Genomic DNA, 22,043 nt, shown 5'->3' on the forward strand with positions numbered 1-22,043 from the left:
CATTTTCTGATATTTTCATAAACATAAAGGTCTGAGATAAAAGTTTATTGACAGGGAAGAAAGAAAGAAGGCACTAGGTGTAAATATATATATATATATATTTAGGATCCCTAAAATTGGTTCTGAGATTCAAGCAGTGCAGAGGATTGAGAATCTACATAAAAGGCTTATTCTGTATGTAGATCTCCTTGTATCAATAAATCCTCTTTCACCCAGATATAGTACTTTTTAATCCTACCAAAATGTACCTTAATGTGGATTATTTGGATGTGGCATGTCATGCATTGTCAAGTTTATCAGAGGAAACTTTTTTTGTAATTCTATAGGGTGCAATTTGCTTACTTTATTCCATTTGGACTTATTATCTAGTGGAACTAAGTCTCCAACAATTAATTTTTTTTCTCCTAAATTTGTTTATGTATTCTCTATTGAATATAATTCAATAAAGGAGTAGTCCTTTCTTTAGTTCCCCACCCCAATTGCCTGGAACACAGTTCTAGTTCGACATGAAAAGAGAGCACATGGAAAGTGATTATCTTGGTCATTCATTTTTTGTATTAGCTAAGTTTGATCAAATTTTATAAATACTTTTATTCAGTATTTCGCATATCTCATTACATTGCGGATAGCAAGGCTTGATAAAAATCTCCACGTTATTCAGTAGTTTATATAACTGTACAAATAATTCAGAAATAAAGTTTGTACCCCCGATCAGAGAGAAACACTTGAGGTGTTCTGTACTTGCAAACGATCATTTAAAAACTATCTAGTTACAGTTTCAGAAGTCTGATTTTTTATTGGACAAGCTTCTGTAAACCTTGATAGCACATCAATCACAACTAGGATATATTTATTACCTTTTCTTGTTGATGACAAGCATAGTATCCCACCATATCTATTGCAACTGATGAAATGGTCTAATAGAGAAATGCCTGTAAAGGGAGTTTTCTTCTAAATCTTGATGTTAATTGTCTCTTGCTAAGGCTATTAAATGTAACTGCTGTTTACTTGCACTTTCACCTCTCTTGTACATCCATATGACTCCACTGTTACTGCACCTAAAGAAAAGGTTGACTTTGGCATCACTCTTTTCCTCCAACTCTTAAATTTCCTCTTACCATCAGAATCTGAGCACTGTATATGCTTTTTTTTTTTTTTTGGGCAAAAAGACATCAGGAGAATACTAATCAGTCTTCTTGTCCTGATGCCATCTCTCCAATTGTCATGTATTATCTCTTCAATCTTCTATAGTTAGCTGGCAAGTACATATTCAGTCTATTCCATAAAAAAAAAAGGGGGGGGTATCAACAGTCAACATCTCCACAAAAAACAAAACAAAAAAAAAAAAAACAGTCAATTTAAATTTGACTTTCAAAGGACCAATGTAAACAAATAAGCTCTTGCTCAAACCATTACCAAACAAAACCAACCTTCTGCAATTATTCTTCTTCCGCATGGATGAACCTGATATATCACATCTACTCTACCAAGAGCATTTCACTGCATATTCTCTCTATGGCCACAGAAACACATGAACTATTATTATTATTATATGAGCAATTCCATGGAGTCATCAGGCTCACTGAGGGAGGCCCTAAACATGAACAGGAAAGAAAGAAAGATGCCAAGCATCATCCAACATTTGCACAGTATCTATTATATTCTGCTTTGAATTCACTCATAGCTAAGGTACCCACAACAGACTCTGTCAACCTATGCCACTCATTCACCAATCTCCAAGCTAAAAAATCTAGTCATCATACTATTGCTCAATTTCCAAGGATGACCATTAGTTCTTCCATCACCAAACCTGTTTGGAAAAATTTCCTCTGTATTAATCTTATTAAAAATCTTTTGGCAATTTATATGCTTCAATCATATCACTTCTTTTCTGCCTGTGAACCAATTTCTGGAAGCCATAAACCTATCCTCATAAGGTACATTGCACAGACCTGTCACCATTTCAGTCACTTGCCTCTGGATCCTCTCTCTGCCTGGTAGAATGGAAAATGTTAATGTCGGAATTAATGTTGAACATATCTAAGATATCTAACAGTATATTTAATAAATGCTTATATAGTATTGTGAAGTATATGAATAAGAAAAAGGAACATTTTTATTACTTCGATTTATTTCATAACATTCAGTTAATTCAGTGCCACATTATTCAAGTAATAAGTCTGGCTGACAGTTGGATAATATTAAAAAATTCTTATAGATATAAAGTATTATCAATTCATATAAGAAGGGGAAAAAAACTTATGAAAATTTTATTTACAACTAAAAATGTGCATATATAGAGCAGTCTGATATGTGAAAATATTATTATATACGTACAAATCCATAAAATCTTTATACTTTATCATGAGAAACAACAAATATTACATGAACCACATGTTCTCAGCATCTGCCATCTCTGTTTTTCATCATCAGATAAAACGTCCATTGAATAACTTTCAGATGATGAATCTTAATAAAAATAAATTAAGGAAATGAATTAAGAATTTTTTTGAATACTAAAAGCCATAAAAGTTTTTCTTTAAGCAAATGCTCTTTTTATGTTAAACTTAGTTTAGGAAAATTACAAATATTTTAGTGTTATTTTTGTCATACATTTGATATTCACTATAACAAATTGATATCCATTATAACAAATTTACTCACTGTAATAATCAACCAAAAATTCCTGACCAAAGCTCCATTGGCACAATGCTGTTCTAAAGATAACTAATCATAATAAACTAACCACTAAAAAAAAAAAACATTCCTACACCCCTCCTTGTGAGTTTGTGATAGTGAGAGTTGACTCTAATATGTTATTCTAGGTCTTAATAATGTCCAAGCTGAAGAAAAAGAAATAATTTATTTCTTTTTTCTTCATTTAAATTATTTTAATATAAACCTGAGAGTTGTGAATGGGAGAGGAAAGATTAGAAAAACAAATGTTCTCTGTCAGGTTGACTGGAAAAAGACCCATATGAAGACCAAAATATAGGTGGATTGATACAATAAAAAGTGCCTTAGAAGACAGAAATATAAGATATGATAATGTTGGAGTCTTGACAGATAACAGATTGATTTGGAGGAAAACTGTTGATAAGAAGTTAGTAATCATGTAAGTTCTTCATGTAGTACTATCATAATCTCCTGTACATCCCTTGAGGATACAACATGTCAGGAATTTGATGATGAGTTGTGAATGACCCCCCCCCCCCCCGACACTTGATATATAATGATAGTGTCATTATATATCAAAGACGGTTTTGAAAGGGCGTTAGCAATAGGAGCTGTATTTATAGATTTGAGAACAGCATATGACACACTAAATCTTAGAAAGCTTATAGTCAAAATTTACAGCATGACAAACAGCTATCGGTTAGTGGAGATATTTAGGTCGCTATTGTTCAACAGGAGATTTATTGTTGATTTTCAAGGAAAAAAGAGTCGATGATATATCCAGAAAAATGGTCTACCTCAGGGAAGTGTGCTATCTCCCCTCCTCTTCAATGTATATATACTAATGACCAACCTATAAAGTCGGTCAAGAACCTTCTTATATGCAGATGACTGGGCAATAGATTATCAAGCAAAATCCTTTGTTGACATTAAGAAGCAGCTCACACAAGAACTAGAAACCCTTACAGTTTACTATAAGGAAAACCAATTGAAACCAAATCCCAGTAAAACCCAAATGTGTCTTTTCCATCCCAATAATAGGGAGGCGAGGAGAGAGTTGAATATAGAATGGAATGGTGTGAAATTGGTCAATTATCCAAATCCAACTTACCTAGGTGTTACACTATATAGGACCTTAAATTATAAGCGACACATAGAGAAGACAGTAGCTAAAAACTCAAACATGTAATAATATTCTGCACCGATTAACATCATCTCGGTGGGGTGCAAGTCCACAAGTACTGCACATCTCTGCACTGACACGTTGCTTTTCAACAGCCAAGTATGCTAGCCCTGTTTTGAAAAAATCATCACATGTCAAAATTATTGACAAGGTTCTTAATGAAACATGTTGGCACATTACTGGATGCCTTAAGCCTACAAAAATTGACCATGTATACTCACTGTCTGGTATTGCACCTCCTCACATCAGAAGGACTACATAGAGTAGATATGAGTGGAAACAACAACTAAATGATGAACAGCAACCTATGTATAGACATGTTGCAGTACATAAGAGGCTATTATCAAGGAAAAGTTTTATTCACTCAGTGGAACTGCTGGTTGATTCCATAAAAGCTACAAGGTCAATAATGTGGCAAGACCATTCTCCAGAGGCTCTGAACTTAAACAAATCTCTTCCTTTCAGCTTACATCTAGACTGGCAAAGATGGAAGACATTGAATAGACTTCGTTCCAGAATGGGAAAACTTGGGTCAATCTAAGACTAATGTTAAAGAGTAACATTAATGCTGTCATTAACTCCATGGAAGGTGTTAATGATACCTTCCAGGTATATGAGAAATTAAGTTTACTTAATTTCTCATATAGCTCCTTTCTCACTCATCATCCCCCCCCCTTACTGCTCTCAAGTTCTGCATTATGTTACATTCACAAGGATGAATTAACCTTAATGAATTGCTTATTTATAATTTCTACTATATCCACCTTAGTGGTTATCATTCTACCATTATCAGTGACCAACATCATCCTTCCATAATTGTAATTCCTTCAAACTGGCCACATAACAAAAAAACTCCCTAGGATTTTTTTTTTTTTTAATCTCATTTGCAAACTGATGCTTATACCACACTTTTGCTACCCTTAATAAGTGAGTCACCTTCCTTTCTTGCTCTTGTACTCCTCATGTAACTGATTATTGCCACTCATCTTGTGCTTACTCCACAATAATCTTTTTTCTTCCATATTGCATGCTTCACCACCTCTTCACTCATCCATTTTACACTTACCTTATTTAATCACCTGACAACTTTGGAATACATTCAGATATTTCCTCTACCAGATAGCTCCTGAGTGGGGATTCAGCATTGATGTACTTCCTATTCAATTCCTCATTCCATGATATAACTGCAAGCCACCTCCTGAGTTTGTCATAATTACCCACCTTATAGTTCCATATGTAAATGATGCTCATACGACAGCTTTCTCATAGAAGTCCTGTTTCATGGTCACCAACTGGTGGAAGACTTGACACTTCATTTACAATAACATCCTCTGATAAGATAATCAAATTCAAGACTAGACCCTCAATCCTTGTGTACATTGTTATGTACTGCCTATAATAGTTGTCCCTCAAAAACTGTCTCTTCATTCCAGTCTATATTACCATAATTGAAATTGCCCATAATGATCACCCTTTTCTTATTAGCCAGACCAATATGTGTGTACATTTCCTTCTCACCACCCTCCACATTACTAGGTATATATAGCAACACCCTACTAAACATTTCATTCTATCTGCCTCTACTTCACACATGTTGCTTTAAAACTACTGTCAATATTTGCTCCTTGCATCTCCACCTTAGATGGGCACAACTCCTCTGTTATCACCAACAGCACTCCTCCTCCTTTTCTGCCCTGTCTGTTTAATGAAAAACTACATATCCCTCCATCTCTATTTTTGTCAAAATGTCATCTTCATCCAAACATCTCATTTATTCAGCTAATTTTTGGGAAAATTAACTCTATCAATGCTACAATTTCATTCCCCTTATTTCAAATATTTTTGGCATTCATAAACATACATACTAGCTCATTTCTGGTCTATAACAAGTCTACACCCACCCTTCTTGGATATGACTCCTCTATACTCACTTCCTGACCATTCCCCTCGATCATCACTGATATTACACCTCTCCTCAGACCTAAATGTTCTGGGGAGAGGTGTTATCCCCACATCCTTGACTATCATAATCTTTTCTTGCATGCTCACACATCCATTCCTGAAACCACCATCTACTGTCATCTTCATACAACCTGCCAGCAGTGTCTGATCCCCTTCCCGGTTTCCCTATATGTCATTCTCTCTCTCTCATCTTCTTTACTCATGCCACCCACCTCTCCATTCACAAACTCTCATACACTACTTTCCTGCTCTTCCAAAACACCTCTTGCTTCCTCTTCCATTCACTTCAATTATTCATTAAATTCTCTTGCAGCAACAGTTTCTCTAGCTGAATCACACCAAATCCATTTAAATGTAGCCTATCTCTTTTCGGCTCCAATCCGTTCATCCCACACATTCACAAAATGAACACCTTTCTCTTCACACAACTCTGCTAGCATACTACTCTTCACTCACTTTCTCAGTTCAACATTATCATATCTGAGCAACATGCTGATACCTTACCTACCACACTGTTATCTTTCACTCTCTCCTTAACCAACAAAATAATTTTTGCCAACTACCACTGCAAACTATTTTGCTTGCTTACTCCTCTTATCAAATGCTTCAATCACCTGCTCATTCTACCTCCCGGAAGAACAAATCTTATGCATCTTTTCACTCATTGCACCTCTAATCTCCAAACAGGACTACTCTAAAATCATTGATATCTCTTTTGAAAGGGCATCTTTCGTCCCATTCTTCCTCACATTTCCATGCAAATCTGTAATTCTTCTTAGTTCATTACTCATATGCTTAATCTCTTGCCTAACTTTACCAACTACACTTTCATCTCTTCACTTAATTTCTCACTGCTTTTTATGCTAATTGCATTCTTGCTACCTTGTGTACCTGCTCTCTTAGTGTAAGTTAGCTGCTCACAGTAGATAACTCACTGCTGGTTACATCTGCTATCTTACCATTATCGTCAACTGCATTGTCTTTTATGCACTCAACCATATCATCAGTGCTGCTTACTTCTGTAGTTACATTCATGATCATTTACCCTCTACTGCTCATATTGAAAGATGGCTCATGATCCATAAACATGTTGCATTTCTGGCATACCTAAACTCTCTCATCTCTCCTATTAATCCTCTCCACATAAATATTTTCAATATCTATATGGATAGGATAGATATTGAAGCACACATATTCACAGCACCTCACACCATTTTTGAATGATATATGCCACCCGCATTCATCTTCTTTACCAATCTTCGTCTCAGTGCCATTTTGATCGCTCTCAAAGACACTCATAAGAAACAAAGACTTTAATTAACACAATTTTAACTAAACTGAACACTGATATCACCACACACAAACATAAAATTTAAACATCTTTTTGCAGCTCTTTTGATGAACGACTTATCTTCACCACCTAGTGGGCAATACCACTAGGTGATATTATTCATTATTATTTGTTATTATTACACGACACCTTCAAGGAGTCCAAAGACTCATCAAGGGAGAGCACCTATTCTACAACTTCAACTACAGTGAATCACATTGATCGCTCTCAAAACCACACATAAGAAACAAAGACTTTAATTAATACACAATTTTAACTAAATTGAAACACTGCTATCATGCGACAATATCTACACCAATGCCATTTGCTGCTCACCACCATCACTAGTACTAACTCACAGCCTTTTGACTGGAAAGCGTATACGCTAACCACTCAGCCAACCAGGCCCTACACAGGATATCTACATAAACAATCACATCCACCTCAACAGTATGGAATCTCAAAACACTAACTCAGAGAGCCAGAGGGGTATTTGTTCTAGTGATGCAGTCTTTACCACAAAACCCAACTATCTTTTCACACCTTTTTTGGCCAATGGTTACAGCTATAAAACAGAAAAAATACTACATGCCCTATCCACCTCCTTTCCCAAAACAGAAAAGAACAAATCACCACTATTCCTATTCATAATATCTGGGGTATATCTGAAAAGACAGCTAAATCAGTAATAAAATATAACCCTCACACTACATTCAAACCATATATCAAATTAACAACTCTGATCTGCTCTCCTAAAGACAACTCCATTCTCTAGTACCCGGATTCCCAACCTATTGGTCAAGGGGCTTGCAAAGTGCTTTCTGGGCAAGTCGCTGCAATTAATTTTGTAGGAAATTTCTCACCACGAAGGTTTTCAACAATAATTTATTTCAATATGGCTACACTGCAATATTCTACTAGTGGTTGTAACACTGGTTTTTGATAAACAAAGGGAAGTGACTTAAGGTCTATAGCGGCAGATACTTAAAAAAAAATCAAAGGACCGCCGTGTTCATACATAGTAAACATTTTATATTATTTTAATTATTTGCTACTGTCCATTAAATATTTTTTCAAATTTCTGCCATGGTGGACTTTGATTCACTTCTTAAAAATAAAATATACAAATACAGTGTTATCATTAGAATAAAATTCTATGTTACAAATAGTAAACTGAAAAATACGTTCACTATGATGTAAAATTATTTTTTTAATCGGTGTCTTGATGTTTGAATAACAGACTGTTCAATATGAACCGTTGAATAAAGGTGAGTTGCTCTCTTAATGCAGTTGAAGATCACCCAGTATGGTTTGCTGATGCTGCCATGCTTGCAATGATGTAATTCAATAATGTCTGCGATGGAAGTTTTACTTCCATTTGCCTCTACATATCTCTGTGAGAGTGGATTTTCAATGCTTCTTTGTATCATAATCCTTTATATAGGATTAGATGGAAGCAAACTAGTTTGCTATATAGAAGTTATTACAGCAAGACTATTTTTAGAGTTAGCAATGGCTAGGAAGCGCTCTCCTAACCTCAACAAGTACTGCTGTATTAACCTCCTGAAAATCTGGGCGACAATCATCTTAAGATCAGCTTCAACACAATGTCTGTAATAATTTCTTCTATAGAAGGTTCCAAATTAGGACATTAGCTCTTTTTTTACATTAGAATTATTGTCATGAGTAGACTAACAAATAGTTGTGTTCTGAGGATGTTGGTTTGCAATCCAATGAAGTGAAATAAAGCTAGTTAATAAATATCTAAAGATTTGTTGGTTGCTGTAACACCATAAAAAAAGATGGATCTCTTACAGAATCTAGTGCACATATTATTATTCATTTTTCTTAAAATTTCAGTTAATTCATCTTGATGTTATAATTTCAACTTCTTTTTGTCATTTATTATTATTATCATTATCAGAGATCTTTAGGGAGTAAAGTACTCATCAAGGGGGGGGGGAACCATCCATCACCCACAACAGTTGTCATACCATCTTATAAACTCATTCATACTTTGAATGAGTTTATGAGACCACCATTTCAACAGGTAAGCTTCTCCATTCACTCACTGTCATGGAGAGAAAAATCTCTCATTCCTTTTTTTAACCACACACAAACTCAAATTCCACAAATGCCTCTTGTTACCCTTCTCACCTTCCACATAATGAAAAATTTCATCAACTGGCATCACATAACACCCTTTCTGAAGTTTATAGGCCGCTATCATATCTCCCTCTCCTGCTTACTAGTTTCTGCAGTCCACATCCTCTCAATCTGTCTTCATAACCTATATTCCATAAACCTGATATCATCTTTGAAGCTATTCTTTGCACCATCTCCAGAGCTTCATCATCCCCTCGGAATCCAGGAAACTAAATCGCTTAGTAGCTCAGGTGTGGTCATATCAAGGCCTTGTAAAGAGACGAAATGATTTCCTTATTTTTATATGTCAATGTTTGTTTCAGCATCACAATTATCTCCTCTGAATTGAATTTCCAGTCTTTGCTTCAACTGCATGATTGAATTTTAACTTCTTATCCACCATAACTCTGAGATCCTTAGCCTCATCAATTTTTTTAAGTTCTTATAATCCCACCATTCAAATAAATATGCTATTAAAAATCTCATTATATCAAAGTGCATAACTTTATCATACTGAATGGCCAACCATTACCAACCATAACATTTTTCCAGAATTCCAGCCCTATTCAAGTCATTCTTAAGTTCTGCATATAAGAAGTGTCCCTGAGCATTCCACAGATCTACCACCATCTTCATCATTCACCTCTGGATCCTTTCCACCACTTCTTCATTCCCACAGAATCCTGGTGACCAGATTTGTGCACAATAGTGTAGTCAGATGTGACTTTCTTACAGCCTTACAAAGGGGGAATAATAACCTTCCTACACTTGCTTGTCAGTATGATCTTCAACAACTATGTAATTTGATGTACTGTTTTGGCCACCTTTGCAACATGCCCTCTAAACTCCTTGTCCATAATCACATCCAAATCCCTGGCTTCCATCAATACAGTACAGTACACAGCTTGTGAAGTTTCTTCCCAAGGTGAATCATCTTACACTGGCCACATTATACTGAAAGCCATTTACTTGTGCCCATAATGCAGTTTATTTAAGTCATCCTGCATGATGAATACATCATACATCATCCTCACTGACTAATGCTCTTCCCAGATATGCATCATCAGCAAACAACTGAATATTTTCTCTCAAATTATCCCCTATATATCATTGATATACTTAAATAGAAGAAGACTGAGTCTTGAGCCCTGTGGTACACCACTAGTCACATGCCTTCTTGATTCAACTCCTCCATAAATCACTTTTTTATATCTGTCATCAGCCACCCTCTAATTCAAATCACGAGCTTCATATCCATTACCATTTGCTTTAATTTATGCAACAAAGTTTCATGTGGAATTCTGTCAAATGCTTTCTGCAAAGTCCAGCAGTATCACTGAGTAGCCATTTCTTTTATCCAACACAATTGTCACATTATAAAAAAGTAAGCAAATTACTAAGGCGAGACTTACTTTTCACAAACCTTGTCGCCCCTTGTAAAGTATCAGAATCCTGTCCATCCAGTCCTGAATTCTGTGTTTTATCAACTTCTCCAATACCTTAACCACCATTTCTGGGATACTGATTGGCCAATAATTTCCTACCTTTGTGCTTCCCTTTATGCGCTGGGACTATTTTGCCCTCTTTCCATTCTATTGGCATCTTCTTGGAATTGAGGCTTAAATTAAAAGCTTGGTCAGATCCTTTGCATATTCTCATAATGTACAAGCTAATATGCCACCTAATTCCATGGCCATGTTCACATAAAGGTCCTGCAATACCCTAAGCATCTCCAATTCATGTCACACCTAACACAGAAATATCATCACCTGAATAGTTGAGTTACTGAGTGATTGCTTTGCAATCACTCAGTAACTCAACTATTTGGTTTGTTTCTATTATCTCCCTACTATTAGTACTTGTTAAAGGTGTTGTTCCATAGTCATTCTTCCTTTTACTTGTGACAAAGTGAAAGGACGTTAGGATTTCTTTTAGCCTCAACAGTGAGCTTCCTCTCATAATTAGCATTGGCCTTTCTTACTATACAGGTCACCCTTCTTGCCTGTACCTTATATTAGTCATGGGTATGCTGATCACCTTATCTTTCCACAAATTTTCATAATAATTGCTCCATTCTTTTTTATTTATGGCATCTATGTTATTTATTCTTAAATTTGTTTATTTAATGATGTTTGTTAACTTTTTTTCTAGTTCTTTTACATGTTATTCCAGTTTTCTCTTCTCTATATAAGGTTCTAATTTCTCTTTTAGCCATGGCACTCTTTCTTTTATAAATTTTCTAATGTATCAGGAGATAACCATTTCCTACCAAGCATGTTCCAATTTTTGATGTCCCACTTCATGTGCCAACCCCTCCTCCTCCCCTAGGCTGCTGTCTACTGTTTTCTTTATTATTTATCCTACAGTCTTCTATTATATTTCAATATTTTCATTTACTTCTACCATTCTAACAGTAGAGTTTTCCAGTACTTTTCTAACAAATTTAAATGCACTTTATTTATTTATTTTCTTTATTTCCAGCCATTTTTGAGACACTAATATGCTTCAAATAATTACATAATAATGATCTAGGTCTTAATGCAAGCTTTCATAAAACTGATATCTGTTACTGGGTTTGCTTATGTAATTAATAATAATTTAAGACAGCTTTCTTCCCAGGTGTATATGTGCATTTTTTTGTCTGTAAAAGGAATTTCTTATTTTCAAATGATCACTTTCCCATGATCACACAGGAAAAGTCAATTAATCTTAAGCCAATTTTTATTTTGATGATATTCACCACAAATGCTATAACGATAATCACAGAACAATAGCGAAAATGTTAAGGGATCAAACATAAAAATGCACCTCTTAACAGGTTGGTAATAAGAAAGAGCTTTTAATATATATATATTTAATATTAATATATATATATATATATATATATATATATATATATATATATATATATGATGTGCTCTTCAGCTTCAACCACAGTTTTTACAATGTAAAATGGGTTTTGGTTTTATATTGCTAGTGGTCATGTAATTTAGAAATTTTTATCTGTTTTGTTGTGTTTTTTTCATCAAAAAATTAGAGTATTATAGTGTATTAGTGTAGATTTTTGTGTTTTTAGAGAATTTATATATTTATAACATTTTTATTGTGATATTTACTGAGATATTGTCAGCAAGGTACCAACACGATGAACAATGGAGGCAAAGAATACGTTGTCCGGCGATTTGAATTTGTGGGACTCAAATTCAGTGTAGTGTATGTGACATGTATGCACCAAGAAAATTAACGAATATGTGGAAGGACATTGAAACTGGAGAGAGAGAGAAAGAGAATGTATTAAGTTTTAAAAGTGAGTGTCTGTTAGGTGACAAGAACACAAATAACACCAATGATAAGATGGAAAATGATGTTAATAATGTCGAACGTGTGACTGTGGAAATAGAGGAGAACGAAATGGATATCAATAAAGAAATAGAAATAAAAATAGAAATATGAATAGAACTATAAATAGAAATATGAACAAAAGAAAAACAAGTTAAGGAGAAAATTATGCATGGAGACTCAATACTCAAGGGTGTACTTAAAGAAAGTATGACAAAATTGTGTTTCTCGGAGCAAAAATTCACGATATTAATTAGCTAAGCCATCCGGATGCAAAAAGGTAAATGAGAGAGGATGTAAAGGAGTTGCTAGAAGAGGCAAAACTGAAGAGTGAGAAGGTGAAGACTGTAAGTCTCCTACCACACTATGATAGAGGAGAACTGAGGAGGAGGGAATTGATAGCCAATGAGTTTATATGTAGATAGTGCAAAAGGAATGATGTAGAATTTGTGGATGGACTGCATCTGAATAGTTAGATTTGGTGTGTTAGGTGTCTGGAGAGAGCTTTCTTCACTAAGCATGCTGACATGCATTCAGGGAAACTTAAGCAGTTAGGGTAGAAGCAAGTGAGTTTGTGTGAAGGTACCCATGAAGTGAGTGAGTGTGAGAATGACCAAGTGAGGAATCTAGTCTCTCAAGCAAAAATATTGGAATGAATTTCATTCATTCAAGAAAATGCATTTTCTGGCTAACTCGGTTCATGTTGTCATGGCCAACCCTTCTCTCCTCATGAAGTTGAAGCACCATTTTGCCTTTTCTGTGAAATCAACAATGTTCATTTCTCTTGCAAACCTTTTAGTCTCATATTGAATAAGCTTGGTTGACACATATATCCCACTCTGGCGCTGCTCCATAATCCAAGTCTTAAGACTCTGCTCCAAGATTGGCCATTTTGCTGGTTTTCCTCTTAAGGCATTCTTCTTTTTTGGCATCTTGAGTAGTAGTTCTTCCTGTTTTCTCCATTGTCTAATCATACACTCAGTGGGAGAAGACAGTCCAAACTGTCTCTCTGAAGCTTTATTTCCATGTTCTTTTGCGTAATGACTTTTAACTTGAATTTTGAAGAATATGACAATCGTTTTTTATTTTCAGACATTTTTATGGGCTAGTGCTCAAAATATTATTAATGCATTAACTCACCATGCCAACGAGTTGCAGACGTATGAATGCTTTCAGAGTTCTGATTGGTTTATTCAGAATCAGCCATTAATGATGTCAATCGACAGAGTTAACAAAGGCTAGTTATTGGCGGAAGCCTGTTTGTGGAGACAAGGTACTGGCAGTTTCACCATGGAAACCACAGGTCTCTCAACCAGTTACCCCCCATGTATAAGACGACCCCCACTTTTTGGTCTAAAAATTTTAGAAAAAAGTATTGTCTTATACACAAAAAAATATGGTATTTGTAAAAAAGGACTTGCCACTAATTTAGTTTTTTTTATTCTGTAACATAACCTTGAGATCCTCTGTAGTTCAGTTGGTATAGACGAATCCCTTTGGTCAGAAAGACCTAGGTTCAATTCCTGTCAGTGACGTGAGGAACCTTTATCAGGTCTCTTTCGACTAAAGGTGAGTTAGCTAGTTTCATACAGAAGTGGGGGTTTTTTCCACCTGGAAACTTGGGTTTTTTGTTTCCACACAACAGGCAAACTGGTCCTGTGAGCACATACGGATTACAGTCATGGATACTGCCCTTAGGGACTGCATCATGGAGTGATGAACTGGCCACATTAAATTCGTCATAAACCCTTCATTAGGGGACTCTACCCAACCTAAAGGGATGGATGAGATCAATCAACATTTATTAGTGAGAGAGAAGGATAGAACAGCTGTTGCACTGATTAGAACAGAGGCAATGTTCTGAAAAAGTTGGTAGAGAAGAATAGAGTTTAAAGGAATTCATAAACCAAAGAATTCCTTGGAAAAGAGCATTATAAGGGAAACAAACAGTTATCCCAAAATTAACATAAGTATTTATTTTAAATGAAGCTAAGTTTAAAGTGATATACTGTATAGTTTTTTCCGAAGCAAACAGACAGTTTCTTTTGGTATGTTAACAGCAAACTTATTCTAGTTAAGCACCATAAACCTGAAAGAGATTTTTTTTTTTTTGAAGATAAAGAAGTTTCCACAAGGAAAAAGGAACTTTGACATTATCTTTGTATTTCAAGGAAATAGAAAAGGAACTAATATTGCAAAGAAGAGATGAAAGAAGAAATACATTCTTTATTTTTAAAAGTCGTACACAAATTATCTTTTTGCTTTCAAAGAAAAACAGGTATGAGCTAATTAGATCTCTATGACTACCTTTAACAGCAAAAGAAATTGCACCTCATAAGTTGGAAGTTTGTGTATTCTCATCCAATCCTGTGATCTTAAAGAGAAGAAATCTTGTGGGATGTTTATGTTCTTTGTCTGATATTAAGTTTGTGGGCCTTCTTCTCTTTAGGAGATAAGTTTCATTTATAATGCAAATTCGTATATAGTGCTTGCAAAACATTTTACACACACTGTTAAAGCAATATCATGAATTTACACTAATATTAATTGTTTGTAAATTGTTATTGTTATTATTACATGACACCTCCAGGGAGTCCAAAGACTCATCAAGGGAGGCACCTGCTCTACAGTTCTCTGTCTCCACCAACTAACTGCAACTACACCAACAAATAAAGATAGATAGATAAATAAATAAATTATTATTATTATTATTTGACACCTTCAGGGAGTCCAAAGACTCATCAAGGGAGAGTGTGCCAACAGCATCAAACAATGACCCCACCCCAACTACTAACCACGCTCAAACTTGCTTAACATTTTACGTGAGCCATTAATAGCTCTACCAGAGGCTCTGCCAATCGACCAACCTTTGCTAAAGATATTATTTTTGAATTTTCTTTGTCTCTCACTTAATCTCTTAAGTTAAATTATAATAATAATAATATTATTATTATATCTTATAATAATAATAATAATAGCTTTTAATTTTTCAGGAAATGACAACATATACTAGAATATTAATTAAAAACTTTAATCAATACCTTACTATGTTTTGGCAATATTACATTACCATCTGTAGGGATCACAAAACAATGATGGGTGCATGCAGACACTAACACTAAGCAAATGAGGCTGAAGAAAGGAAACTGAAGTCAGTCCTAGAGTCCTAAAAGTGTCCCCTAGTGGGCTAAATTGGGTTGTCTTAGCCATCGGGCTGATGTTCTTAGAATGCAAGCTTCCCAAATTTGGGGCAGTCTCATGCGCCCAAATTTGTTGGGATTTGGGAAGATTTTCAGAGCTCAGGCTGATTCCAGGAATAATCTTTTATACTTGTACTTGCTGCTGTGTAATAAAGTGGCCTTCTTCCAGCGTATTCTGTGGTGGCTATCCAATGCATGGCCAATCCAATGTTGTCCTGAGTGGCTGTATTGGTGAAACCTGATGTAGTTCTTGTGTTCGGATATCCTGATATTGGCTGTCCTGCCTGTTTGACCATAGTAGGACAGTTTGCAACTTCAAGGGACCTGGTATACTCCAGGTAGGTCTAGGGGAGGTGGCTGGTCTTTGGTGGAGCAGATAAGGGATTAGATTACACTCTCTGATTACACATCGGCATGAGATCCCTGGCTTTGTCTGTTTACAGAAAAGCTACTACACATACAGATACATTCACCCTGGCGTGTAATCAGAGTGTCTAGGAAAGGGAGACTGTTGTTTTCCTTTTTCAAGGTAAACTGGATCCTAGGGTATTGATTGTTAAAGTGTGTTGAGAATTTGTGGAGTGTATCTATCCAGGCCATGTGGCCAAACAGCAAACACATCATCCACGTAGCGTAGCCAAACAGTGGGGCAGAGTTGAAAGCATTTTTCTTCAAAGGTCTCCATAAAGAAGTTGGCCAAGGGTGGAGAACCCACGGCTGTAACCTCTATCTATTTGTAGAATTTTCCTTGCCAAATGAAATAGCCCAAGTTTATGGTGAACTGAAATAGGGCTGAGATATCAGGAGGAAATTTGGCTTGGAAGAGGTCTAAAGTACCTTTGAGTGGGACATTGGTGAACAAGGAGGAGACATCAAAACTGACCATTAAGTCAGTGTGTTGGAGTGAGAGGTTTTCTATACTGGCTTTAAAGTGGGCTGAGTTTTTTTTGTGTGTGAAAGTGTGATACCAGTATATTGTGTGAGCACTTTGGCTAAGTTGCATGTGGGGAAATCAATGCCATCCACAATGGGACGTAATGGTACATTTTATGGATTTTTTTTTTGTAGTCCATATATTTGGGGGGGGGGGTCTAGAGTTAAAAGGTTTTAGTCTATTAGTCGCTTCCACAGGCCAAGCGGTAACCTTCTTAAGGAGTCTATGAAAATCAATCTAAAAGTAAAGAGGCGAGCTTACGTGTGTAGTCAGTTTGGTTTAGAACAGGGGTCGCCAAACTTCTTTGACCATCGATCCCCTCTATTTTACTATTACATAATCATAATAGGACAAGCAAAAAGATGCTTATGTGAGTTTTTAGATTGTTTATTTTATAGTTACAGTGTTTATTGTATGTATAATATAGTACATATTATTATTATATCGGCTTAACATCAAAGGGATACTTTTGACGTCCTTCTTAATATTACATATTTGATAGGAAGGATAAATAATACATAAAATATAAAATTTTAGTAAATTCATCCATTTATTGGTAAATACGTCATTTTGGCCTACTTGATTGGCCTCCGTAACTATTTTCATGACCTTGCTCCATCTTACAGGACCTATTCATGTCACTGTTCCCACAATTCACTCTTAATTGCATTGTCATTCAGGATGGAGGTAATCCAAGTTAACCAAATTAAATATTACCCGTACAATGATGTCTTATATCTTTCTATCGACCCCCAATTGACCCCTGAGCCCGAATCGACCCCTAACAATGTTATATCAACTCCTGGGGGTCGATATCGACCACTTTTGGCGACCACTGGTTTAGAACCACAGTGGCATTTCCTTTATGTGCTTTAGTAATTATTATTTTACTGTTGTTTTTCATTTCTTGCAGAGTTTTAAATTCTTCTTTTGATAGGTTGCTTTTTGGTAGTTTGGCTTGGGTAAGAAGACTGGCTACATCCAATCTGATATTGTTGATAATTTGGTTGGGAAGGTTGCAGATACTATGTTCTACTGTTGTCATTATTTCTTCAGAAGGGACCTTTTTTTTTTGGTACTACAGCAAAGCTGTGGCCATGTGCGAGTGCACTGATTGCTTATACATCTTTATTTAAAAAATAGTAGAGCTGAAATTCTTGTTAATCTCTCTAAACAAAAGACACCTACATCTTGTAGTACAGATTCGATCAATTTAGACTCAGGCCTGAGGACTGAATTAACCAAAGAGGTGAATTTAAAGTTAAAATATTTTGTTGTAGAACAGAAAAGATTTTAAAGATGGTTCCTGAATTAAAAGTTAACAATTCAGAGAAGTCAGGACCATCACAGCCTAGAGGAAGTAAAAGATTTTGTGAAAAACGACAGATCAGCTGTTACAGATGCAATGGTTTGAGACTCACTTCAAGAATTTGGCCTGCAGATCTGTCTAAAGTGCTCAAACAAATAAAAAATCACTTCCTCAAAATACTTCACATCCCTCTTTAAATATAGTGCAAAAACAGGCTAAGTCAAAGTCTTGTTCTCCAAAAGTTTTATGTCCTAATCAATCTCAGAGCTTTCCAACATCAAAAATTTTAATTACCTTAGTGTCTGCAGAAACTGAACCTTCAAATATGGTAAAATGCTTTGTTCCAGATATTATTTGTAAAATATTGTTTGATAATAGGTGCTTTTACTTCAGTAGTGACATGGGAATTTTTTTCCTTCCTGAAGGATATTTATCAGCATGAAGTCAATATACTGGATGCAGATATAATATTAAAGGGAATTTTTAGTCAGGAGATTAAAGCTGTTCAGATTTTCTCTTACTATAGATTTTAGCGATTCCAGCATAAAGTTATCTCATGAGGTGTTAGTTTCTTCTGCTATATCCAGTAATAGTTTTGCTATTTTGCTTGGAAAATAGTTCTTTTAGAACTTCTTGGAAAATAGTTATTATACTGCTATGGTCGCTGCCATGAATCAAGTATTTTGACTTTATTAGGGGTAGAATATCAAAAGCCTTCATATTCTGCTACACTTTCTAAAGTATCTGATCTGTTTTCCTCTGATTCCTTGATCCCTGAGATTTGTTCTTTTGAAGTAGAGAATAAGGATCTTCTTCAGAATTTTTAAGTGAGGATTCTATTCCATTTGAGGATTTGTTACACAAAATTCTTCAAGGAATAACATCAGAGGATGATAAGATGAAAGTGACAAAATGCATGAATACTTTGAAAAAGAAGCTCAGTGACTGTTTTTCAGAAGGAATATTGGGACTGTCTCGCACCAATGTTGCTGAGCATTCAGTCACAGTTGAGTCTGAAAAACCAGTCTATGTTATCAAACACTTCTTAAATATGCAGACAGACTGAAGAAGTTGTTAACAATATCTAGAAGTAGGGATTATAAAATCATCAACATCATTATGGAATTCTTCATCCTAAAGAAGCAAAATGGTGATCTTAGGTTTGTCCTTGACTTAAAGGGGTAAATAAGGTTATATAATAAGGTTAAATAAGAACCTGTTGACTATGCTTTCATAATACAGAGGAACTTAAGTGGTTCAAAAATCTTTTCAAAGCTTGATCTTAATAGTGGTTTCTATCAGATACCGTTAAAAGAGAAAAATCAATGGTACTTTGCTTCTTCTACTGAATGTGAGAAGTTCTTGCTCACTAGTCTCCCTTACGGTGTAAGAAACTCTTCACAAAGTCTCCAAGCACTGCAGAACCTAATAGATCTGATGGAACCAAATCAATTTGGTTCCATCAGATCTATTAGGTTCTGCAGTTTTATGTTTTCAGGATGATTTATTGCTTTATTCTCCAGATATAAATTCATATAGTAAATTGCTCAAGAGTCATGAAGGAGTTAAATGAGGCAAAGCTCAGACTAAAAGCTTCAAAATGCAAATTCTTCTTGAGTAAGGTTTAATATCTAGGTCATCTTATTTCACAAGAAGGAATAAAACCTGACCCAGATAATTCAAAAGTTATCTCTTCTTTCACTGTTCCTAAGACTGTTAAACAAGTCAGGGCACTTTGTAGGAATGTTAAATTTTTGTAACAAAATTTTATTTCTCATTGTTCCCTTTATTCAAACATTCTCATTAACCTCACAAAAAAGGAGTTGAGTTCAATTGAAGTATCAGAGAACAAAGACCATTTGATGCTCTCAAAGCAGCACTACTAAACCTCCTGCACTGATGCACCCTGAGTTAGGAAAAACCTTTTATATTTCTGCAGATGCATCACAGGACTGCACTACAGCTGTTATAGAGCAGATGGATAAAGGGAACTTAAGGCCAGCAGCCTATCTTAGTAGGAAGCTTCATGCTTCAGAAAAGGATTTTGTTGTGATAGAAAAGGAAGCCTTAGCAGTAATTTATGCATGGTCAGGATATTCAAGTCAGGTCTGATGACAAGCCATTATCTTTTCTGAACAATTCTAAGGATAAGAATCAAAGGATTATCAGAAGTACAAGAATTTAATTTAAAGATTTATTATGTGCCTGAAGATAAAAATGTTGTAGCAGAATATTTGTTTCAACATGCACAACAGAACACTCAATGGAAAACCCAATTAAGAACCCTGAGAAAGCTGTTACTTCTAACGTACGTTAGCCCTGTTTCCTTTTATTGTAACAAAAAGCGTAATCCATTTAAAAATGTAAAAAGGATGGTGATGTTAATTGAGATCGAAAGTATAATAAGCATTATGATAAAAGAAATCATAATTGCAATTTACAAAAGCTTTGAGAGTCATTAAAGATTGTGAATCAGAAACTTTTTATCAAAAGGTTCAATATATAACAGATGAGTTAAGAAGCATTAATAAGGAGCAGGTTATTTTTAGTGAAATCCCTTTTGCTGATGATGTTGCCTAGGGAAGTTCTGAGGAGGACATACAATTAGACAGTAATCCTGATGGTGAATATGAGGTTGGTCTGAAACGTTCTCGGCCTAGACTATAGATTAGAACACTATCGGCAAGATTTTTTTTTTCTAAGTTAGTACATCTGTCATAAGCATCCATGTGAAATTGCAAGTCATTCTATCAAGTAGTTTGTTTTATATAGTTGTCTGAAGCAAAAGTGTTGTCTGTATTCCTTGAAACGGATAAAATTGAGTATCGTGTAGTTATAAAAATCTCTGTAAAAGAAGGTTTAACGCCAAAAGAAATTCATTTGAAGTTCATAAAAGTTTATGGGCACTCTTCTCCTTCATTTTCGACAATTAAGTAATGGGCTGCCGAGTTTAACCGTGGCCAAACTAGCCTTGAAGATGAGCCACATGAAGGATGTCCAAAAAAAGTGTAACACTACCAGAAATCATTGATCAAGTGCACTATATGGTATTGGATGACCAGCGAGTCAAAGTGCGTGAAATTGCTGAGATTATAGGCATTTCAAAAGAACGTATAGGATATATTTTGCATGAAGAATTGCATATGAAAAAGTTTTGTGCAAGATGGGTGCCGCGCTTTTTCACAGCAGATCAAAAATGAACTCTCATGAAAATCTCTGAACGGGGCTTGGAGCATTTTAACAAGAATAAAACTGATTTTTTGAGTCGCTGTATTATTATGCATGAGACTTGGATTCACCATTACACACCAGAATCCAAACAGCAGTCAAAACAGTGGACAGAAGCCAGTTGTTCAGTGCCAAACAAGACAAAGTCGGTTCCATCAGCAGAAAAGGTCATGGCATCGGTGTTTTGGGATGCGTTTATTAATTATCTTGAAAAGGGTAAAACAATGACTGGGGAACATTATTCCAATCTTTTAACCAGACTAGAACAAAAAAATTCGTGAGAAAAGACCCGGTTTGCAGAAGAAAAAAATCATCTTTCATCAAGACAATGCACCTGTCCACAAAGGTGTTTTGGCAATGGGAAAATTAAGGGATCTGCACTATGAATTGTTGAACATCTACCCTATTCACCAGATTTGGCTCCCTCTGACTTCTATCTCTTCCCAAAACTAAAACTCTTCCTCGCTGGTCAGCGTTTTTCTTCGAATCAACAGGTGATTGCAGTTTCTTCGTTTTTTCATTGTTAGGCCGAGAACTTTTCAGATCACCCTCGTACATTGTAAATCTGGATTTAGAGGATAATATTTCACTATCTAGTAGTATGTCATCATCAGGATCATTGAGTCTTTGTCCTAAAGAACACAAAAATAAATAAATAAAACAAAACAAGTCAAAATGTTCAAGCTACACTTTTCATAATTCTTTCTTTTGAAAGGATGATATGCATGTGTTTGTTA

General features: G+C 35.3%; 1 protein-coding gene across 1 annotated transcript in view; it reads right to left on the minus strand.

Annotated features, from left to right (window-relative positions):
* Window positions 1-2,179: 2,179 nt before the first annotated feature.
* Window positions 2,180-22,043, minus strand: part of LOC150092367 (uncharacterized) — a 151,161-nt gene continuing 131,297 nt past the window's right edge. Inside the window, exon 11 of the mRNA XM_090414852.1 lies at window positions 2,180-2,469. Coding sequence (XP_090270978.1) covers window positions 2,363-2,469 — 107 coding nt within the window. The 3' untranslated portion in view covers window positions 2,180-2,362. The remainder of the gene's footprint in view (window positions 2,470-22,043) is intronic.

This window comes from Typopeltis vanoorti, chromosome 26, assembly GCF_054136105.1.
Source record: "Typopeltis vanoorti isolate ZY-2024b chromosome 26, IOZ_Tvanoo_1.0, whole genome shotgun sequence".
NCBI classification, from domain to species: domain Eukaryota; kingdom Metazoa; phylum Arthropoda; class Arachnida; order Uropygi; family Thelyphonidae; genus Typopeltis; species Typopeltis vanoorti.